This window comes from Chlorocebus sabaeus, chromosome 12, assembly GCF_047675955.1.
Source record: "Chlorocebus sabaeus isolate Y175 chromosome 12, mChlSab1.0.hap1, whole genome shotgun sequence".
NCBI lineage: Eukaryota > Metazoa > Chordata > Mammalia > Primates > Cercopithecidae > Chlorocebus > Chlorocebus sabaeus.
In genome coordinates this window covers 1,737,312-1,760,966 of record NC_132915.1, presented here as the reverse complement: position 1 = coordinate 1,760,966, position 23,655 = coordinate 1,737,312, and the positions used below count along the sequence as shown (strand labels likewise).

Here is a 23,655-nt window from a genome sequence, read left to right as displayed (position 1 = left end):
CCTCCCAAATAGATGGGAACACAGGCGTGCGCCATCACGCCCAGTTAATTTTTTTTTTTTTGTATTTTTAGTAGAGACAGGGTTTCACCATGTTGGCCAGGCTGGTCTTGAACTCCTGACCTCAGGTGGTCTGCCTGCCTTGGCCTCCCAGAGTGCTGGGATTACAGGTGTGAGCCACCGTGCCCAGCCTATAATACATAACTTCTTAAAATAACAGCGTAGTGCTTGTTTCTGCAACACATATACTAAAATTGGAACCCTACAGAGAACATTAGCATGAGTTCCCAAGGATGACACAGAAATTCGTAAAGTATTCCACATTTTTCTTAAGATGGTAGATTTTGCTATGTTGTATTTTACCACAATTAAAGAAAATAACAGTATGAATCATTTGACTGAAATCACAGACAGATTTCAATAAACTGGGGCCTTTGTCACTAATTCAAATGTCATCCGTCTCTGTTTAAACGAATGTTGGTTTTTCCTTTCATCTTTCAGGAAAAACTAACTTTTCTCACTGGTAACAGTTTTAGATACAGACACACCTCCAGCGACGCATGTTTACACGTCCCCCGTGGAATCTCTCCGAAACTGCTCTGTGTGAAGCACATGGTTCCCCACCCCGTCACGTAGCCCTCGGGAGTCCAGGTGTTATCCACTCTGCAGGGCCGCCCTGCTGGCCTCAGGGGACACGTCGAGCTCTCCACCCTGTGCTCCCCATCCCATTTTCTCTTCTGTCGGGGGTCGGAAAACAGGAAGAAAGGTCTCAGGCCGAGGAAGCCGCAAGAAGGGTGTCCTAGTGCTTAGGAAGCAGCTCAAAAGTTGGGGCAGATGTCCGGGCGCGGTGGCTCAGGCCTGTAATCCCAGCACTTTGGGAGGCTGAGGTGGGCGGATCACATGAGGTCAGGAGTTTGAGACCAGCCTGGCCAACACGGGGAAACCCCGTCTTTACACATGGGGAAACCCCGTTTCTACTAAAAATATAAAAATTAGCTGGGCTTGGCGGCGCATGCCTGTAATCCAGCTACTTGGGAGGCTGAGGCAGGAGAATCGCTCGAACCTGGGAGTTGGAAGTTGCAGTGAGCTGAGATTGCACCACTACACTCCAGCCTGGGCAACACAGCGAGACTCTACTGTAAAAAAAAAAAAAAAAAAAAAAAGGTAGGGGCAGAAACACTGCTTTTACTCTGGAATGCTGCTCCACCCCCTGCTACATAAGGAATAGTATAAAGTCCCCAGTATTTTAAATTCTGATGCGTAGCTGAGCCCATGAACTTCAGAGAAGCACTTTCAGTTTGTGGTCCTGGACAAGGAAAGCACTTAGAAAAGTCCCCGGCACACAATAAACACACAAGCGTTAACTCCTCTCATGATGGCCTGCTAGCTAGCCTGGGCCACTGGGGTTGCGCTGTTCCTAGCCCAGAAAGCTTTGTCACGTTCTGCACACTTCAACCCAGGTGAAGCCACCACGTCACGCTGTCAGGACACGCACAGCCTCGGGACCAAGTCAGCTGGACACAAACCCTCCCTGTCTGCTCACCGTCCTTGTCTCTTTTGGTTTTTCACTCCCACTCTCAGCTAGCAAGACGGGGACTCGATGTTGTGCTTATCAGCCGGACGCTGGAAAAACTAGAGGCCGTTGCCACAGAGATCGGTGAGTGACCCCCAAACAAGGGAGATGTGTGTGGAGCCCACCAACCAAGCCTGCGCCCACCCTGCCAGCTGACATACTTGGCATCCCCACATCTGCTCTCAGAGCCTGGGGCACCAACTCTCCTGGGCAGCCTGGTTACCAAGCAGAGGGCGGGATGGAAGGTGTCACCTTCAGTGCACACTGGCTCTGTGAGCTGGGGGAAGCAGGAACCAGCTGAGGCACAGATAGGTCCACTTTCTCCTTTGGGTTGGTGCCTTCGTCGCTAGATCAGCCCTGCTCATCCTTGAGGCCCTGGCTGCTTGGTTGCTTCTGCCACTCCCTTCAAAAGCAAGATCAGTGGCCGGGCGCGGTGGCTCACGCCTGTAATCCCAGCACTTTGGGAGGAGGCGGGCGGATCATGAGGTCAGGAGATCAAGACCATCCTGGCTAACACGGTGAAACCCCGTCTCTACTAAAAATACAAACAATTAGCCAGGCACGGTGGCGGCGCCTGTAGTCCCAGTTACTCGTGAGGCTGAGGCAGGAGAACAGCGTGAACCCGGGAGGCGGAGCTTGCAGTGAGCCCAGATGGAGCCACTGCACTCCAGCCTGGGTGACAGAGCGAGACTCCGTCTCAAAACAAAAACAAAAACAAGAGCAGTGTTTGGGACTTCCCTTCCCTATGCCTATGCTCTGCTCTTCGCAGGAGGATGAGCGACAATGCTTACTGGTGTTTGTCAGATTTTAAAAACAGTTTTGATCCAGGATCCTCATGTATGGACGTGGAGGTTGTACACTGTACAACCCTGAGGCAACTTTTATATCACAATGTTTTATTATTATGATTTGCTCTGAAGTGTTCTTTTGTTAATAATGATAATCATATTTCTTTTGGGACCTTTCAATTTTAATAATTATTAATTTAATAATTAAATATTATTATTTAATATTTAATACTCAAAGGGATGAGACGTTAGTTCTGGAGACTTGTGAAGACCATGGTGGGTTGTCAGGGGTGAGCCTTGTCTCCCTGGGGGAGATCTGGGACAGGAGATGGGTGTGGGAGGTGTGGGCTGTGCAGTCACACCGTGGAGCACAGTGCCCTTGAACCCATGAATTCTGCTTTTGTTCTGTGTCTGGATATCAGAAGTAACTTTGACTAGGACTGAGACAGTCCTCAGTGTTTGCCTCACAATGCTGAAATGTGCTTCTTATCATCCTTTTGAAAAGTAAGTAGTGTCTTTGTCCTGAAAGCATTGTCCACCCCCAAACTATGCCTCAAGATTGCTTGGCCCACAAATACCGGCTAACTCCAAAGCAAAGCAGCTCCCCAAGCCACTGGTAAACTCTGCTTGTTGCTTTCACATCTGCTGGAAAACTCCCACAGAAGGCAAGTAAACACAGAGTAGTGGGGAGCGCATTGAACTTGGAGTGACCAGAGAGTGGACGGTCTTGGGTATGTCAGTTAGCTTCTCTGAGCCTTCATTTTCTTCTCTGGAAAATGAAAACCATAATGTCTACTTTAGAATGTGGTAGGGACGATGACCATAAGACATCGTGTCTGTAAATGCTCTGTGAATGCTAAAGCATTGGACAAATACAAAGAGTTGGTGGGTCTGTGTGGAGGAGACTTGACACTTGTGAGCAGAGGCAGTGTCAGACCTTGCTTTTACAGCTGTCAGTCCGACGTCTCAAACTTGAGCAAGCAGCAGAGTCACTCGGAGGTGTGTGAAGCAGGTGGCTGGCTGGGCTTCACCCACAGTTTCCGATGCAGTGGGTCTGGGGTAGAGCCCGAGAATGTGCATTTCTGACAAGTTTCCCGGTAACCCTGATGCTGTGGTTTGTGGACTCCACTTTGAGAACCGCTGCAGTAAATCTATCTTAATGCATATATGCGTCCCTGCAGTAACTCTTAGAGACACGTAGAAACCACCATTCACCAATCTCTTAGCACCTCCCAGCATTTACCCAGCACCATCTCCCATTTCTGTTTGGGGCAATGGGCTGTCCTCTTCAATGTCTGCTCAGGTAATACGGGAGCACTGGGGGAAACTTCACGGGCAAGGGGCATCTGGATCCCTGTTCATTAAAAAAACTGTTGTCTCTCATGTAGAGCAGACTACAGGGAGGAGTGTGAAGATTATACAAGCAGATTTTACCAAAGATGACATCTACGAGCATATTAAAGAAAAACTTACAGGCTTAGAAATTGGAATTTTAGGTGAGTAAATTGCAAGATGCAAATCTTGTTGTAATACATCAGTGAAATAACCTGACACTGATTAGTGATACCTGATTATTTCATGGTGATTTATACTGAAACCATGACTATATTTTAAGCTATAGCATTAAGTTAAATATCAAAGCACACTTCTTCTAGAGGTGTCACTGAATAAAAAAATGTATATATTGGTTTGGAATGTATCAAACATACATATTTCAACCCCCAACTATATTTTCTTTTTTAAATTTGAGACGGAGTCTCGCTGTGTCGCCAGGCTGGAGTGCAATGGTGCGATCCTGGCTCACAGCAACCTCTGCCTCCCAGGTTCGAGCGATTATCCTGCCTCAGCCTCCCAAGCAACTGGGACTACAGGCGCCCGCCACCACGCCCAGCTAATTTTTGTATTTTTAGTAGAGACAGGGTTTCACCTTATTGGCCATGCTGCTCTCAAACTCTTGACCTTGTGATCCACCCGCCTCGGCCTCCCAAAGTGCTGGGATTACAGGTGTGAGTCACTGCACCCAGCCGGACCGACTATATTTTCTAATATTAAAATGAATTTTCTTTTATGGAACTGGTGTTGGCATTTGGCAGAAAAAGAATCCCAGAAACATTGGCCTAAAGGAATTAGTTTAGCAAACAAACATTGCTGTGATTAATCCATGAAATACTATAGTTAGTTGAGAATTGACTCTTTCTTATTCAGAAAACATAGTATTTGTTTCTGTAATGATTTACAGACAAGCTATTTTATGGCCATGTACACAGTGCAGTGTTTATAGTATACATAGAAGAAAGTCAAATTGGATTTCTAAACCTTCTGCTGAATTTTAAAAATAATTACATTTTTATATATGAAAGTGTACAGTATATCATTGCAGAAAGATTGGAAAGAATAGACAGGCTGATAAAATAAATATGAATCTCTTAAAATCTCAATACTCTGAGATAGCCTTTTGGTGCATACTTTTCTAATCCTAAACACACGTATTTTCAAAACCAGAATTATACATATGTGCTGTTTTGTCATATATTTAAAAAAAACTTACATCATGCATCTTCTCCCATGTAAACAGCCCAGTCATAGATTTTAATGACTACACTGCATTCCAACGTATGACCACCCCATGATTCATTGATGGTGTCTCCTACTACGGGACAAAATTTTCCCTCCAGTTTCCTCACTGTTATCAAATCACACTGTGATGAGCAACCTTACGTGTCAATCTTTTTGTACATGTTTCTTTGGGAAAATCTCCCACCTGATATTCTGACACATTTTTGTTTTGCTTCTTTCTGCTAGTCAACAATGTTGGAATGCTTCCAAACCTTCTCCCAAGCCATTTCCTGAACGCGCCAGATGAAATCCAGGTAGACTTGTGCTCTTCTGTGTATACTTTCTTCTTACCCAGGTTCTGGGTCTCCTGGCTGGGTAATGAGTCAGGCCAGGGAACGAGTGATGGAAGCGTGCATCCGGCCGAAATCCTGGACTGTGTGTATTCAGGCCCCCTTTTCTCTTCACCTGAGCACTCGATCCATAGTCAGCAGTACCACTTTTCGTGTATCTCTGGGATATGGACATCTTCCTTCTTCTCTGCACGTCAAAACTTACCTGTCCATTGTCCCATTCTTTTGGGGTGCTGCACTCCACTTTATAAAGCGTAATTCTGCCTAACACATTCGCAGCTGTGACCACACGTGGGAGAAGACCAGCTCTTTGGCTTTCTCTGTCTTCCCAGGTACCAAGATTTGTTTAACTTTTAGTGTGAGGGAAGTATGTGACATAAACTCTGTGGCTGGCCAGACTATAAGTTCAGTAAGCTTGACTCAGACCCATGGCTGCTGTTGTTGGTTGGGAGTACATTTTTAATGGATTTAACAGTTCCTTTTTTTTTTCTTTTTGAGATGGAGTCTCCCTCTGTCGCCCAGGCTGGAGTGTAGTGACATGATCTCGGCTCACTGCAACCTCCGCCTCCTGGGTTCCAGCTATTCTCCTGCCTTAGCCTCCTGAGTAGCTGGGATGACAGGCATGCACCACCACACCCAGCTAATTTTTGTATTTTTAGTAGAGATGGGGTTTCACCATGTTGGTCAGGCTGCTCTCGAACGCCTGACCTCAGGTAATCCGCCCGGCTCGGCCTCCCAAAATGCTGGGGTGACAGGTGTGAACCACTGCGCCCGGCCGCATTTAACAGTTTTCGAAGGCACAATTTGTTTACCCTTCCTTAGGCCCTGACCTTTGGAGTCACAGGGCTGCACCAACCTGAGCAGGCCCTCATGCTTCCATCCCCCGCTTCTGCAGGTATCCTGCAGTCCTGTGTAGGCCCGGAGTCTGCTGCACATCCTCACCAAACTCCTCTCAGGACCACACATCTCCTGTGTGGGCTCCGTCTCCCACACACTGTTTCTGGCACAAGTCTATGCCTCCCCACGAAGCAAGTTCCAGGCTTGCTCCTCTGCCTGTGTGTGTCTGTGTTTGCGCTAGTGTCTGTGTCCATCCTCTTTTCCTTTCTCTTTATCTTGGGTGATTCTAGTGGGTTCTTTACCTGCCCTCCATAGCCCAGAACCTCTACCTTATATTATACAACCATCTGCCTTTCTGTTCTCCTAGACTCACATATGCTAACCCCTCTTCCTCCAGCTGGGAATGGAATAGTCTCTTTGAAAAACCGTATGTATATTGCTCCAGTAATATAGTTCCAAGTTTTCCCGGAAACTCTTAATTGACGTCTAGTCAACATGACATAGGTACAGAAGGACAGATGGGAGTCAGATGTGTCTGGACGCTAGTGCATGCTTGCTGGAAGTCAGTCAGGAGCCTAATTTGCAGGGCGAATGATGAAACCGCTCAGACATGCACTTTTACCCTCTTCATGGTTCTTTAGCACTGACTACTTTCCAGGAGAATTTCTCTAATCATCCGGCTGATGTGTGGCTGTGATTATTTATTACAGAACCTCATCCATTGTAACATCACCTCCGTAGTCAAGGTATGTGATCAATATATGTGCGAAATGCATTAACGTGTAGTAGCTGTTGAAGTTTGGTGACTGAGGAGAATTGTGCCCGTCCACTGTAGAGGCAGCATTCTTTGAAATCGAACCGCACTTAGTTGAGAGGCCATGTCGTGGTCTTGTAATTGTCTTGTCCTGTTTTTCATCTAGAAAATACAGTAATGGATTCAACTCTCCCTTGTACCTGAATTCTATTTCTGCTTTCAGTTTTGTCACACGTCGGAACATATTAAGCTTGATGATGCTGAAACGTATTCAGGATTCAGAGGCAACTTAAAAAAAATTAGTATCTTCCTCTAATTTTAGGCTTTGTAGATAGAGGAAAGCTCACTTTGGAAAACTGATGGAGGGCGTGGCTTACATTTTCTGAACTTTTGTTGTTCAATAAATATTTGTTGAATCAAAGTTCATCTGTGTTCTGGTTCCAGCACAGCTACTAATTAGTTGGACAGCACTGGACAAGTTATGTAGCCCCCTTGAACCTGAGGTTCTGCATCTGCTATTAAAAGGCTGTGGATCAGCCGGGCGCGGTGGCTCACGCCTGTAATCCCAGCACTTTGGGAGGCTGAGGCAGGTGGATCACGAGGTCAGGAGATCGAGACCATCCTGGCTAACATGGTGAAACCCTGTCTCTACTAAAAATACAAAAATCAGCTGGGTGTGGTGGCAGGTGCCTGTAATCCCAGCTACTTGGGGGGCTGAGGCAGGAGAATCTCCTGAGCCGGGGAGGCAGAGGTTGCAGTGAGCCGAGATCGCACCACTGCACTCCAGCCTGGGTGACAGAGCAAGACTATCTCAAAAAAACAAAAAATAAAAATGAAAATAAAAATAAAATGGCTGTGGATCAAGAGATGTCTTAGGCACCATTCAGCATTCAAGTTCTTTGATGAGGGTCAGCTGCACAAAGATGTATAGCACGAGTCCCTCAAAGCTATCCTATACAGACCATTTAGAGAAAGGTACTGTTTAAGAATGGACACAGCTTGCGGCTGCATGACTTGGTGAGTAGATGAGGATTTTGTGTGAATGACGTGTTCCCCCTTCCTCTGGGGACAGAGCCCTCTTCCTCTACTAGGGCACGTGGCTTGTGAGTGAGCTCTGAGCTTCCCACCTGCGCTAACCCCACAGCTGGGCACCTCGCTCAGTACACAACATTCACAGCTGTATATGGCAGCCTCGGTGACCACTCTGGAAGGTCAGTGGGACTGCAGGGATGAGTAAAGGCTGATTCCTGGTTTCAAGGAGCTGGGACCCTGGTTGGAGAGTAGCGGAGGCTCAGTCTCACCCGTCTGAGCACCGTGGATGGGCAGTAGCGGAGGACAGATTTCCCAAAGAAAGCCAGGCTGCTGTTAAGATAAGGAGGGGAAATGGAGGCAGAGTAGACAAAAAAATTTTTTTTTCAGGTGGGTGAGTTGAGCTGACAACTGTTTGGTTGTTTTTCTGTAAGCATGCTGGCATTTTATGGTTTCCTGCTCAGTTGCTACGGGGTACACACATCTTTTTATGCTTAGCAATCGATGGCTTTTTGGAGCCCCCAGCTGATGTAATTATGAGTTTTATGTGTCTAACTGTCATCTGCAGCCTCACCACTAAAGTCTTTCACGTTATTTTACAACTGACCTTTTAGTCTTGGGCTGTTTGATCATAGGCATTTCCCAAATGTACTTGACAACCCTCTGACTCCTTTAGCAGAGAAATGCTTTGATTTGCTTAAAAAAATTATGTATTGATAAACACTAAGTTCCCTAAGTAACAAATAAAATTAATTGAAGTTTAGCTTCTAAGTATACCATGCCCCAGTGAACCTTGCTGGTTAGAAACGTGACTAGAGAAGCTGCACTATTTCAAAGGAGCCATCTGGAGACAGTCGAGTGCTCTTCGGGGCAGGGATGGGAGAATATGCGTTTGAGGGCAAAGGGAAGGTGGAATAAGAAACTGAATATGGGAAGCCTTGAGGCAGGGACCCATGAGATTCAGTGTTGTCTCTCTAATTAGGATCGTTCAGCCAATGGGGCTAGTGAGTTCGTTCAGGAGGCTTTGAGGCAATGTGGGTGCTGGCTGAAAAGGCTTATACAATATCCCTAGGAAGTCATTCACGGAAAGGGGGCTGACACCATGTCGTCCCTCATCCTCCCTCTTCTTCCTCAAAATCCAGTGTTCCACAGGCAGCCTAGTGGTTCTAGAGAGCCCCCGCCCCCCCCGCCTCACTGCCCTGGCCCCCTGGTCCCCCAGCAGCGAAGACATTCCCTGGAGGCTCTGAGACAGGCTGGGGCCTGGCCTGGGAGCAGGCACCTGCGAGGAGCTGCTGCAGGGCCCCTAGACAGCATCGAGAAATGGGCGGCCTGTGTCTTCCAGTCCCCAGGTGCCTTGCTGTCTCTGCCCCTCTCCTTTCACTTGGGTCCCTTGTCTCAAACCTGCTGCAGTCAGGATCTGCTCCAGGCCTGCCAGGCCTGATTCCGGTCAATTCTACCTCAGAGAACATTTCAGTCCATGGGGTTGCCTCTTCCTTCGTTTGTAGAATGTGTACCTTGTAATTTTGAAACAAAAAGTTCTTTTAGGCTCCCGAAATGGCAGAGAAGACCTTTTCAGGGGTCTGTAGGCTGGGAGGGGGAAGGGGCTTCTCAAGGCTCTTGTGATTCTGATACACAGGAGTGGCCACGCACTGTGTGCACAGAGCTATTTCACAGCCCAGCTGCAGGCTGCGTAAGCGGCTGCTGTTGAGTGGAAGAGGCGTTCTTCTTTCTGCAGAGTCTTGTTAGGTTTCCGCATAGCTCCCCAGATCCAACTCATGGCCAGTCCACTTTGGCCTGTCCGGCAGAATGAAGAATATCATGGGAACCTCTGTGTTGGTCCCACAGCCGTAAGCCAATTCACCCAATTTTTCACTGCTCTCTTTTCCCAGGAAGACATTAGATTTAGGGGGAAGAAACCAGAGGCCCCAGAACAGCCTGTCATTTGTCTAGGCTGGCTCCTGTGGGTTCCAGCCAGACTCTAATGTGGCCATAGTGACCTTCAACGAGTGCCAGCAATTTTCAAGGCCTTCTGAGAAGATGACGCTCTTTCCCAGCTTCTCCCGCTCTCCCTTCCCCATTCCATCCCGCCCCCTTGCACTGCTACTTAGTTCCTTGTCGGGCTTACCTTTGGCCTTCTCTTGTAGATGACACAGCTAATTCTGAAACATATGGAATCAAGGTAAGGCCTTCTTCAAAAAAGTGTGGAGCAACATGGCCTCCCTGCCCTGGCAGTCAGCTAACTCGGGGACTGGGACACAGAGTCCAGCTGGCTGTGCTTTCACAAACGGTAACAGCTATGATGAAAGCACATGGTGATTATGGGAAAAAAACATAACGTTCCGGGCCAGGCCAGCTCTGCAAATAGACAATCTGACGTGAAGGTCAAATGTAACACTATCGGAGGGAGGAAGACAAGGGCAGTTTCAACACGCACTGGATTAAAGAAAAATTAACTAATGTCGAGTGTAAAAGAAAACTTCAGAAGTTGTCCTGAGATCACGACCATCTCTTTGTTAGGAATTTCAGGTTTTGTCAGAAAGAATACTCCGATTTAGTGTGAAAATGGCCACTCCACCAGCTCCTCCACTGATTGCATATTTACGTCACCCTATTCCAATGCGTATTTGGGAGGTGGTTTTTCTCAGGTGGTGTTCGTTAAAAGCAAATGCTTGTAGCTTATCCTCCCTAGAGGGAGAAGGGGCTTGGCCTTGGATTCTAATTTGCAGTTTCTTGTCCCCTACTCCTCTATCGAATCTGTCTGATTGGGAGGGATTAAGGATACTGCATTTCAAAAGGACAAGTGAGGCTCCTGGAGACTGGCATAGGGTATCTGTGTGAGCAGGTCCTGGACTGTGAAATTCTACCCAAGACAACATTCCAGCATGTGACATCTGTCCTGCTGTGGGTCCATGAGGCCAAAGGGACCGGCAGCTCATGTGGTCACATTTGGGGGAGAAGAATTCCCTCCCCTTAAATCCTGAGCTGAGCTGGTTATCAGTATTTTGGTGGAGCGACCGCAGCTGTAGCAAGGCCTCTGTCTCCAGGAGCAAGCCCCTCACATTATGTGACGTCACATAACTGCCAGGGGGCATCTCTGTGCGCCGGAAATTCAGACTGCGTGGCACCCTCCGGGGGAAGGTGGGGGAAGTTCACTCACCGTTCCTGGAAGCAGAGCCCCCAGCACACGCGGAAGCCTGGAAACGGCAGAGTCTGGCAGTGTTCACACTGGCCCCTTTGTTTTCTTTGTACCCAAGGTCGGGTAGGGCAACAAAACCATGGGAACTTCACTTCTTTGCCTTTCAGGCGGAAAGGTCTCATCCTGAACATTTCTTCCGGGATAGCCCTGTTTCCTTGGCCTCTCTACTCCATGTACTCAGCTTCCAAGGTGAGTGATGTCATGACTTCCAAGTCTCTTCCTTCTTCCTCTTATTTCTCCCAGTTGGCAATTTCCTTTGATCATCTGGCAAGTTGATGGAAAGGTTTGCCTGGAGACGCTCGCATCTGTGCAGGGCTGAGCTAGTCACTGGGAAGCCCAAGAGGAAATTAGAATAAAGCCCCTGCTCCCGGCACACGAAGCCCTGCGGTGCACGACCTGGCCAGCCTCCGGGGATGCCAACCCCACTCACCTCCTCCGGGAGCCCTCGCCGTCTTCCTGCTGACAAGTGACACTGTAGCTTCCTTCCAGACTGGGCGGTCTGGCCTGACCATGCGCTAGTCATAAACACAGCCTGAGGAGGAGGGAGCGCTCTGCAAAGGAGGTTAATACATGCAGTGGCCCTAGGGATGGGTTTATCCCAAAACAGACATTCTTGCTGAATGGGGGGCCCTCTTCCCAGAGCAGGGGATGAAGTGCTAACTCCCATCAAGACAAGCTGGTTCATTTTTCCCCTTACTCTCTTTCTGCCCCACTCTCCAGCTTCATGAAGGCATATTTGACAAAAATTGTGTCTATTAACAGTATGCAAGGTGATAGGTTGATATATGTATATGTTGTGAAATGATCAAGTCAAGCGAATTAACATATCCATGATCTCACGTACTTACCGTTTTTTTGTTTGGTTTTGTTTTGTTTTGTGGTGAGGACCTCTGAGGTCTACTTGCTTAGCAATTTTCCGGTATACAGTCTATGATTGTTAGCTTTTGTCACCACGCTGTACAGTCGATCTCCAGAACAAATTCACCCTGTGCAGCTGAAACTACATACCCTCCATACCCACCGTACCCACCGTACCCACCGTACCCTCCGTACCCACTGTACCCACCGTACCCACCGTACCCACCGTACCCTCCGTACCCTCCGTACCCACTGTACCCTCCGTACCCTCCGTACCCACCGTACCCACTGTACCCTCCGTACCCTCCGTACCCTCCGTACCCACCGTACCCACCGTACCCTCCGTACCCTCCATACCCACCATACCCACCGTACCCTGTGTACCCACCGTACCCTCCATACCCACCATACCCACCGTACCCACCGTACCCACCGTACCCTCCGTACCCACTGTACCCACCGTACCCACCGTACCCACCGTACCCTCCGTACCCTCCGTACCCACTGTACCCTCCGTACCCTCCGTACCCACCGTACCCACTGTACCCTCCGTACCCTCCGTACCCTCCGTACCCACCGTACCCACCGTACCCACCGTACCCTCCATACCCTCCGTACCCACCGTACCCACCGTACCCTCCGTACCCACCATACCCACCGTACCCTGTGTACCCACCGTACCCACCGTACCCTCCGTACCCTGTGTACCCACCGTACCCACTGTGCCCTCTGTACCCACCGTACCCACCGTACCCTCCGTACCCACCGTACCCACCGTACCCTCCGTACCCACCATACCCACCGTACCCACCGTACCCTCCGTACCCACCATACCCACCGTACCCTGTGTACCCACCGTACCCACCGTACCCTCCGTACCCTGTGTACCCACCGTACCCACTGTGCCCTCCGTACCCACCGTACCCACCGTACCCTCCGTACCCACCATACCCACCGTACCCTGTGTACCCACCGTACCCACCGTACCCTCCGTACCCACTGTACCCTCCGTACCCTCCGTACCCTCCGTACCCTCCGTACCCTGTGTACCCACCGTACCCACTGTGCCCTCCGTACCCACCGTACCCACCGTACCCTCCGTACCCACTGTACCCTCCGTACCCTCCGTACCCTCCGTACCCTCCGTACCCACGGCTCCCCACTCTATTTTAAGGTCTAGCAGGTAGTGTCTCTGCAGTGCCCCTTGAAGTCAGAGGAAGTTGGCTGCGACAAGGGGAGCACACTCTGGTGCCTCACGTGTTTCTCCTCCTTGCTCCAGGCGTTTGTGTGCACATTTTCCAAGGCCCTGCAAGAGGAATATAGAGCAAAAGAGGTCATCATCCAGGTGAGGTGGGCGGCTGTGAGTCCTTGTCATCATCCAGGTGAGGTGGGCGGCTGTGAGTCCTCGGGAAGGGTTACTCTGGACCTCCCGCGGGCCGGGGCCACTGCCTCCTGCGGGCCTGGCTGTGCACGTGTGATCAGCAGGAAGAGCTGGGGACGCCACGTGGGTTTTCCGGGCACCTCAGTCCCACCTGCTGCTGTGGCTTCTGCTGCCCTCCCCCACACCCTGGGTGCTGGAGGAGGAAATGGGGGAGGGGAGTGGCTGCTCAGAAATGCTGTGGACCTTCTTGCTACCTGATGCTTCATCCGAGCAGACATTAGGGTTGGCTGTGGCTTTTCCTCTCTGACCCCGGCACAGGACACAGGCTTATGTGGGAGGAATTCTGGAGAAGAAGCAAACAAAACAAAACTGGGCACTTGATCCGAGTTTGAATGAGGGAAGGGGCTAGTCACCAGGGGAGGGGTCCATCTGTGATGGGCCACGGAAGTCGCCACACTCTGGTTCTTGAGCAGGTGAGGAGGAGGCACTTTGCTTCCCTTCCCCCTATGTCGTGGAGATGGCCTGTCCTCACCTGGGTGGAGCTGGGCTGTCACCGCCTGCTGCAGGCTGAGCAATGTGATTCCTCAAGTGTCAGTGATTTATTTGTGCTTTATTCAGCAACAGTTAGAGTTAGGTAGTTTCTGGAGTGTAGAATAAACAGTTTTTGTTTTGTTTTGTTTTGTTATTGTTGTGTGGGAAGAAGTTTTACAGTATCCTATTAGAAATGGAGACAGGCACATTCAAAATTATATCTTGGAAATTATTGCTGCACACACTGATTTTCAATTAAAATATCCAGTGAGAGTATTTTAGGCGGCTGTTCCTATAAACCAGCCAGCTACAGGGTAAAGCTTATTAAGTAGGCAGATATGAGTTAATGGTAGGAATTTGGCCAATAATATCATTTCTGAGCCATAGTGAGTGGTTGTACCAGCATTGCCACCGTGTCACAGTCCCCTTTTCTGCCATGCAGAAGCCGTCTGAGCCATCGGAGGGTCCTGCTTCCATGCTGGGGTCTCCATGCTCCCATCCCAGCTGAAGCTGGGGTTTCCCTTTTGCAATGCTGCAACTCTGTCTGGGCTAAGTTTGCTGCAGTAAAAAATAACCCCTAAAATCTCAGTGGCTTAAAACAACAAAGTCCTATTTTGCATTCACGCGACACATCCACTGTGGGTTCACAGAAGACGTTAGCTGACTGTGTTGACACAGGGCCCCAGGCTGATGGAGCAGCCGACGTGCCAGAGGAAAAGGAGTGGGAAGTTCTAGTGGGTCCTGCTTTGACAATGAAGTGCTCTGGCCCAGAGATGACACATCTCACCTCTGTTCATAAATCACTGGCCAAATCTGGTTGCACGGTCCCACACAGCCACCGGGGGCCAGGAAGTACGATTCTATCATGCATGTGTCTGGAAGAAGAAGGAACCAGGAATCCTTGGTGATTTCTAAACATGAATGATCATCACAGCCACCTGCTTCCTAGCCTTGTGACCCTCAGCAGCATCTTATCTTGATCCTCAGGGCACAGCTGCAGAGGTAGTGGGTACCATGGAGCAGCAGGGTCAGGAGGAGATGTGGGTGGGGAAATGGTGTCCCTTGTCTCTTCCCTGATGCAGAGATCTTGGAGGTGCTCTTCTAGCAAGGAGGAGAAAGTGAAAAGACTGATCTTTCAAAAACCAATTGGCCCCTCCGAATGCACACATAGTTGGTGCTCAATAAATACTTGCTGAATGAATGAGAAAGCATGTACTGTGGAGCTGGGTTTGAATTTCATCCCAGCTCTGCCACTTTTCATCTGAGTGATCCTGGTCAGCTTGTTTAAACTCTGTGAGCCTCAGTTTTCCCATCCATAAAAAGGGGCTTATAATGCCTGCTTATATCTCTGGGTTATAGTAAAGATCTAATGAGGAAATAGGTACATATGTTTAAACAATATTTACTGAGCCCCTATTTCGTACATACAGATGTTTTGTCAACCCCAAATCACTTAAGAATGAAAATACTTATCATTACTTCCCTATCTGGAAACTGTGGTGGAGAAAGCACCCTCCTTATATTTCTCAAAGAGTAATACTTTGAGATCCTTGGAAGAAAAGTGTTATACAAATTAATCATGCTTTAATTTCCATAGGAACCTGCTCATTTGGATTAACTGACTCATAATTGGGTTCAATTATGAAACAATGTAATTCCAAATGTGTGATGTGAAGATAAATAAAACCAAAAAAACTTCTGTGGATTTTTTTTTTTTACGTTTTCTCCCTTCCTTCCTTCCTTCCTTCCTTCCTTCCTTCCTTCCTTCCTTCCTTCCTTCCTTCCTTCCTTCCTTCTTCCTTCCTTCCTTCCTTGACAGGGTTTCACTCTGATGTTACCCAGGCTGGAGTGCAGTGGCATGATCTTGGCTCACTGCAACCTCTGCCTTCCAGGTTCAGTGGATCCTCCTGCCTCAGCCTCCTGAGTAGCTAGGACTACAGGCACGTGCCACCGTGCCTGGCTAATTTTTCTGTTTTTAATGGAGATGAGGTTTTGCCATGTTGCTCAGGCTGGTCTCGAACTCCTGGGCTCAAGCAATTGTCCAGCCTTGGCCTCCCAACGTGCTGGGATTACAGACGTGAGTCATCATGCCGGCCTTTTGTCTTTCTAAAGATGGCAAACCCTTTGTTCTGGGAATAAGGTAATAAAACCCTATTACAAATCCCTGTGCCAGGCCACAATGTGGTTAGACCACAGGTGGAAACGTGGTGTTGGGTTTTTAGGGCACAATGTGTGATTGTTTTTCTTACCACAACAGGAAAAGGTTATGAGGTATGTGCCACTCTTGGTTCCTAACTGAAGTGTGAAAGTGGGAATCCAAAGTGCTTTCAGTTGCTCCAACTTTGGTTATATGTATTAGAAACAAACTTCTGAGGTAGAGTTGCCAGATTAAATACAGGACCTCCAGTTAAATCTGAATTTCAGATGCCTATGAATAGTTTTCAGTATGAGTATGTCCCATGCAATGCTTGGGACACGATTGTGCTGAAGTGATTTTCATTGTTTGAACTTCAGATTTAACTGGACATCCCGTATTTTTATTTGCTGTCTTGCAACTCGGTTCTGAGAGAGAGACCCGAGTTCTTCCCGTTCACGCTGTGTGTTGGGCAGGGCATTTGGGCCACCTGATGTTGGCCGGCTAAGTCCTCATCTTGAGAAACCAAATTTTTGATTCCCAGCTCTGTGCCAGTTCTGTGCCTTTTTCCAATGAAGATCTTAAAACCTTGCCTAGGAAGAGAAGGGTTGGGAAATGGTGGGACGAGGTCTTGAGTGTTCATTTCTCAGTCTTCTTCCGGAGTGGATTGCTTCTGTGCCATGGTCTTTGTTTCCCGTTGTAGGTGCTGACCCCATATGCGGTCTCGACTGCAATGACAAAATATCTAAATACCAATGTGATAACCAAGACTGCTGATGAGTTTGTCCAAGAGTCACTGAATTATGTCACAATCGGAGGTGAAACCTGTGGCTGCCTTGCCCATGAAATCTTGGTAATTGATAACTTCTTTTCTTGAAGCCAGGGAGGGAGGACACGCAGGTGGCCCTGGCAGGGCTGGGCTAGCTCTTCCTTGCTGCTGGAACACTCATCGATGCGTTGGGTATGCTCCCAGCAGTAAGATAGCCAGGGACAAGGACTATGTGGCAAGGTGGGGAGAAGACGGAGCCTGGGAGCTCAGCCTCTAGATAACCCCCAAGTTGGCAAGTCTCATTCTTGGCTGCCTCCCTCTTCCCTCAGAAAGTAAGGTGGCTCCCAGGAACTCTTGAGCAGGGAAGACCAAGATATATGGTGCTTCCACGTGGGAGCTGCTGTCTTCTCTGACCCTCTATTCCAGTCAATGTTTAGCTATCAGCCCTCCAGGGAAAAAAGCAAAACAAACACAAACCACTTTGCCGTGTAATGTTTGACTTCTATGGTATAAATACTCCCAGCATGGCTGAGCTTAAACCGCTGTCATGATGCCGTGTGCGTGAATTCAGGAGTGCGTGGTGCACAGTGGGCTCTCTCTTTTTTAATTTTAATTTTACTTTAAGTTCTGGGATATATGTGCAGAACGTGCAGGTTTGTTACATAGGTATACGTGTGCCATGGTGGTTTGCTGCACCTATCATCTAGGTTTTAAGTCCCACGTGCATTAGGTATTTGTCCTAATGCTCTCTCTCCCCTTGCCCCCACCCCCCGACAGGCCCCAGTGTGTGATGTTCCCCTCCCTGTGTCCATGTGTTCTCATTGTTCAACTCCCACTTATGAGTGAGAACACGCGGTGTTTGGTTTTCTGTTTCTGTGTTAGTTTGCTGCGAATGATCACAGCGGGCTCTTATGAGTGAGTACAAGTCAACTCCAGCACACCACAGATCCAGCATATGGCACAAGAGGCTCTTACCACTCCTGGGCGGTTTTTTTTTTTTTTTTTTTTGAGACAGTATCACTCTGTTGCCAGGCTGGAGTGCAGTGCCGCGATCTCAGCTCACTGCAACCTCCACCTCCCGGGTTCAAGCGATTCTCCTGCCTCAGTCTCCCAAGTAGCTGGGACTACAGTCGCCCACCACCATGCCCAGCTAGCTTTTGTATTTTTAGTAGAGATGGGATTTCACCAAGTTGGACAGGATGGTCTCGATCTCCTGACCTCGTGATCTGCCCGCCTCGGCCTCCCAGAGTGCTGGGATTACAGGCGTGAGCTACCGCGCCTGACCTGGGCTGCTTTTAAAAACAAACACAAACATGAAACAAAGGTAGACTTGAGTATTGCTCACTAATACTGAAACAAACATAACATTGGCATAGCTCCGACTCCAGTCCCACTAAAGAAAGTTAGATGGGGTTTCCTCACTTACCCACCGTCTGCCAGCTTCCTCCTCTGTCTCATTGGCTTTCCTACTGTGGGAATTGGAACTCTCCTTCTCTCTGTCTTTCATGGGTGCTAGAAGGATTTATGGCTCCATGTGCTAAGTCTCCCAAAGCATTCCTTTATCTGCTGGGACTTAAAGAAGACTCTGGCAAGAGATATTGAATTTTCTTTTACTTTTTTTTTTTTTTTTGAGACAGAGTCTTGCTCTGTTGCCCAGGCTGGAGTGCAGTGGCTCGATCTCGGCTCACTGCAAGCTCCGCCTCCCGGGTTCACGCCATTCTCCTGCCTCAGCCTCCCGAGTAGCTGGGACTACAGGCGCCGCCACCACGCCCGGCTAATTTTTCGTATTTTTAGTCGAGACGGGATTTCACCCTGTTAGCCAGGATGGTCTCGATCTCCTGACCTCGCGATCCGCCCGCCCCGGACTCCCAAAGTGCTGGGATTACAGGCGTGAGCCACTGCGCCCGGCTAGATATTGAACTTTCTCACATGATTACTTATTATTTTTGTGTAGAACCTCAACAATGTGCAGAATCACCAGTGTGACTCACACGACAAAGCAGACGCACAGAGCGAATATAACAGAATCACCAGTGTGACTCACACGACAAAGCAGACGCACAGAGCGAATATAACAGAATCACCAGTGTGACTCACATGACAAAGCAGACACACAGAGCGAACATAAGGTCTTTACTTTGTCTATTGCTGATCTGGTCTTTTTCCAGATCACTACTTGCTGCAGGAAATTTCATCAAACGTCCAATGAGTCTAAACTGAGTTTGATCTCGTCATCCCAACTGGCCATTTAGGAAATGTACTCTCAGTCTGTTATTTAGGGAGAAGTGTTCAGTCTTCCCTGGAGCCTCCCTTCTTCCTGCCCCTCCCACCAGGTGGCGCTGGGAGAGGATGCCCTGTGGACCCTGACGGTCCTTCCGTGTGTGTGGGCTGGTGTCCTGGGTGGCTGTTCACCTTGCTGAAGTTTATGTCTGTGGAGGATGAGGGAGATGAACCTTTCTGTCCTTTTGACTTGGCCAGTGGATGCCCTGACAAGGCCTCCCCAGCTACTGAGGGCAGCGGACTGCGGCACCTTGCCACATTCCCCTCCAGCTGCAGGCACAAGGTTCATCTGTAGCTTGGATCCATAGAGACCCCTGGCTCTTGTGTCTACATCAGCACCAATGTGGACCTGAGGGAAGCTGGGAAAACCAAATCTCAGCACCTATCTCCCCATGCTGAGATAATTTCCTGTGGTTGCACCCCAGAGGAGTGGGGGCAATGGCCCCTGCTTTGCCCTCAGTGCCACCCTTACTCATGAATCACTTCTCCATCCTTCATGCGCCAGGCCTTATCCTTCAGCCCCCAGCCTAGGCCTAGAGCTCACATCGAACAGAGGACACACTTCTGACCATGCCTTTCTCTTTCTCTCCTCCCACTTCCCACTCTCTCCAGGGAAGAAAAACTACGTGTTTTTTGTTTGTTTGTTTGTTTGTTTGTTTTAAATGGAGTCTCGCTGTTGCCCAGACTGGAGTGCAGTGGTACAATCTTGGCTCACTGCAGCCTCTGCCTCCCAGGTTCCAGCAATTCTCCTGCCTCAGCCTCCTGAGTAGCTAGGATTACAGGTGTGCACTGCCACACCTGGCTAAATTTTGGATTTTTAGTAGAGACAGGGTTTCACCATGTTGGCCAGGCTGGTCTCCAACTCCTGACCTCAGGTGATCTGCCTGCCTTGACCCCCCAAAGTGCTGGGATTACAGGCGTGAGCCACCGCGCCCGGCCAAAACTACATATTTCTTGTGCACTTTCTTGGTGTCACAGCTTAGCCCTCTCCAGTGGGGATGGCATCCCTTCCATCTTCAGGAGCACGCTGTGACCTTAGTCCTCCAGGATGCTGATAGCTTAAACAGAACTCATCAGCATCTGAAAAATATTTCCTTGTAGGAAAATAAATGTTTTATTTTTATAGAAATAGAATAAAATTTTATTTTATCTTGACGCAGGGTCAAAGTTGAATATTTTATTTAATTTTGACATAGCCAGGTTGCCCAGGCTGGAGTGCAGTGCAGGATCGCAACTCACTGCAGCCTCTTCGAACTCCTGGGCTCAAGGGATACTCCCACCTCAGCCTCTGCCGTAGCTGGGACTATAGGCACATGCCATTACATCCAGCTAATATTTAAATTGTTTTTATAGAGACTGGGGCTCACTGTGTTGCCCAGACTGGTCTTGAACTTCTGGGCTCTAGCGATCCTCCTGCTTTGGCCTCCCAGAGGGCTAGGATTACAGGTGTGAGCCAGCATGCCTGGCCGGAGTATTTTCTTGACCTTTCCTTCAAACAGTTGCCAAGAACAGACCAGGAAAAGGAGTTTTTGTGCCTGGTGAAGCAGGAGAGAAAATAAATGAAAATACATTAATCATTAAAGCCAATTTCGAGTTTGCCAGGATTTAGAAAGATTATTGTATCTAAACAGAGAAGCAATCATGTAGAATCAAATGGTAAATAAGTGACCCTTTTATTACCAAGAGGCCAGGCAAAGATAGCATGCCCTCCACCCGCAGGGAACATGGGGCTGGGACCGAGGCAGGAATGGAGCCCCTGCCTACAGAGACCCTGTCGTGCTTGGAGGCTTCATGCACACTGCCTCGCTTAGTTGTACTAATAATCTTGGGAGATAGGTCTTAGAGCCACCCTTTTACAATGGAGGAAGACAAAGCTCAGAGCCCCAACAGCTGGCCCATGACCACCCAGCTGGTAATGGTGAAGCTAGAATTTCAGTCCACTTTTATCTGCGGCCACAGCCTTTTCTGGCTCTTACATGGCCCTTCCAGGATGGGAGGGGGTGGACAAAGATGGAGATGGAAGAGGGACTCTTCTAGGACTTTTTCAAGGGGGCTGGAATTTTAATTTATGTTGCTTATTTTCTTTATGGCTGACCTCACTATGCCAAAACATTTTGTTCAGGACAGAGCTACTGAAAGGGCTTGATGTTGCTGTGAGATAAGAAAGCTCGGAGAGTAAAATGAAGTCCTTGAGGAAGAAGCTGTGTTGATTCAGCGACGTGGCTAGTGGGAGGAGAGGTCAGCTTTGGCTCCCAGAAGCTGTCATTAGTCCCTTGTCTTCGAATATCTCAGAGGAATGCAGAGATCTGAGGATCTGAGCTGGCTGACAAAACATGAATAACTCCCCCCAAAGCTCAAGCTTTCCTCTGGTTGGAATCCCATTGTTCTGTAGGGAGTAGGTGGATTGAGGCATGCTGGATTAATGAAGTCATGCTGTGAACAAAATGATTGCTTCCGGGATCCTGGACCCCTGAACTGTGCAAGACACAGTTGCAGTTTAGTGGCAAGGAATCTTTCAAGGCCTGTACCTTGAAAGAATCTTTTTACCGCCTGAAATGCATTGAGCTGAAGGCTTCCTCCTCTTTGAAAAGCAAGTGCTGCATGTCGATAACCCACACCTTTCTGTGACTGACTTCCATTCATCCAGGCTTCACGTATTTGCTTGGCGCCCACTATGCCTTGGAGTTGTGTCAAATGATGGAAAGCGTTTCTGATTCTTTCCTAGATCCTCACATTTATTTATTTATTTATTTATTTATTTATTTATTTATTTATGACAGACTCTCGCTCTGTCACCCAGGCTGGAGTGCAATGGTACAATCCCAGCTCAATGCAACCTCTAACTCCTGGGTTCAAGTGATTCTCCTGCCTCAGCCTCCTAAGTAGCTGAGACTACAGGCATGCGTCACCATGTCTGGCTAATTTTTGTATTTTTAGTAGAGACGGGGTTTCACCATGTTGGCCAGGCTGGTCTCGAACTCCTGACCTCAAGGGATCCACCTGCCTTGGCCTCCCAAAGTGCTGAGATTACTTTGCGCCTGGCCCAGGATCTTCATTTTAACAGAAGCTTGGTAGAAAGGACTTGAAGACAAGGGGGGACGTACTTACTAAGAGAAAGAGTAAGTCAGGAGGTGGTTAACACAGAGTTCTCTTCATTTAGAATTTCCAGGCCAGGCACGGTGGCTCACACCTGTAATCTCAGCACTCTGGGAGGCCAAAGCAGGAGGATCACTTAAGCCCAGGAGTTTGAGCACAGCCTGGGCAACATAGTGAGACCCTGTGTCTGAGAAAAAAAAAAAAAAGAAAAAATTAGCCAGGCATGGTGACACACTCTTATGGTGCCAGCTACTCAAGAGGCTGAGGTGGGAGGATCCCTTGAGCCCAGGAGGCTGAGGCTGCAGTAAGTTGTGATCATGCCACTGCACTCCGGTCTGGGCGACAGAGCAAGACCTTGTCTCAAAGGAAAAAAAATTCCTTAGGGCTGATCCTACTAGGTCGTCCAAAGGAGTTTGAAAGGACTGGCTCCTTTGGTGTCTGAGAAAACCTTGTGTGCTGAGAAAGTGTCACAAGACCCTTAAACTTTATCGATGACATAAAAGGTTCTGGGGCTCCACTTTAGTAGTCAGAAAAAAATGTTTTTAAAGACCACAAAGATGAACTGAAGTACTTGTCATTCCTTCCTCCCCAACACTGACGCTTCTCTCTGTTTAAGGCGGGCTTTCTGAGCCTGATCCCGGCCTGGGCCTTCTACAGCGGCGCCTTCCAAAGGCTGCTCCTGACACACTATGTCGCGTACCTGAAGCTCAACACCAAGGTCAGGTAGCCGGGCGGTGAGGAGTCCCGCACAGCCTTCTCCTCACCAGTCCCATGGTGACTGAAGAGGACCAGAGGAGCAGACAGCACTTCAACCTAGTCCGCCGAAGATGGAGGGGCTGGGGTCACACAGGCATAGAATACACATTTTTTGCTACTTTACTTGAGTCTGAAGATCTTTGGGAAAGTTGCGGTGCCTATCTGTGCTGTCGTCCGGAAGTGCTCACCTGTTCTCAAACAGGGTTCCTGAAAGACCCAGGAAATTGGTGTGAACCAAAAAGTGTCTGAGACAGATCTCAATCATTTAGAAAGTTTACTTTGCAAAGGTTGAGGATGTGCACCTGGGAGGCAGGTTGGTGCCTTTCTCCAGTGATGAGTTTGAAGGCTTCAATATTTAAAGGGAGAATATTGGGGAAAGAAGAAGAACCTTTGGAAAGGTGTGGGGAGGTAAGAGACAAGCAGTTGCATTCTTTGGAGTCTTTGATCAGCCTTTCACCAAATATACAATTCACTTGTGGGAGGAGGTAGAGGATAAGTCACTTATGCTTTGTGTAGCTCAGTGACTCTACTTTCTTACATCAGAGGAAGCAATCAGATATGCACTTGTCTCAGGTGAGCAGAGGGATGACTTTGAGTTCTGTCCTTTGTCTCCATCCTGTGAAGATAAGTGATCAATTTACATTGTCAGGATAAAATTCAACAGATCCATTTTAGGGTAAAGATCTTGGGACACACAAGGAAATTTCCTAGCGGGCAAATTGCGAGGGAGGTCTGTAGCTTTTTCTCTTTGTAGTCATCTTATTTAGGAC

At 48.5% G+C, this 23,655-nt stretch overlaps 1 protein-coding gene, 1 long non-coding RNA gene and 1 other non-coding gene across 6 annotated transcripts in view; 2 read left to right on the top strand and 1 right to left on the bottom strand.

Moving 5' to 3' along the window:
* The window catches only part of LOC103219819 (uncharacterized), a 29,312-nt gene extending 18,133 nt beyond the window's left edge, over positions 1-11,179 (bottom strand). For 2 of the 4 annotated variants that reach the window (XR_012094717.1, XR_012094715.1), the window contains exons 1-2: positions 10,010-11,179; positions 546-734 (exon numbers count right to left, since the gene is read on the bottom strand). This is a non-coding gene — a long non-coding RNA (uncharacterized lncRNA). The remainder of the gene's footprint in view (positions 1-545; positions 735-10,009) is intronic. The other 2 variants (XR_012094716.1, XR_492147.3) reach the window with 2 other exon arrangements.
* The window catches only part of HSD17B3 (hydroxysteroid 17-beta dehydrogenase 3), a 54,356-nt gene extending 31,348 nt beyond the window's left edge, over positions 1-23,008 (top strand). The window contains exons 3-11 of the mRNA XM_073021398.1: positions 1,579-1,654; positions 3,747-3,854; positions 5,161-5,228; positions 6,812-6,847; positions 10,029-10,063; positions 11,188-11,269; positions 13,218-13,283; positions 16,688-16,837; positions 22,746-23,008. Coding sequence (XP_072877499.1) covers positions 1,579-1,654; positions 3,747-3,854; positions 5,161-5,228; positions 6,812-6,847; positions 10,029-10,063; positions 11,188-11,269; positions 13,218-13,283; positions 16,688-16,837; positions 22,746-22,856 — 732 coding nt within the window. The 3' untranslated portion in view covers positions 22,857-23,008. The remainder of the gene's footprint in view (positions 1-1,578; positions 1,655-3,746; positions 3,855-5,160; positions 5,229-6,811; positions 6,848-10,028; positions 10,064-11,187; positions 11,270-13,217; positions 13,284-16,687; positions 16,838-22,745) is intronic.
* On the top strand, positions 222-325 carry LOC119624572 (U6 spliceosomal RNA). Its single transcript, XR_005240736.1, has one exon. It is a non-coding gene; the product is annotated as a U6 spliceosomal RNA (small nuclear RNA).
* Positions 23,009-23,655: the final 647 nt, after the last annotated feature.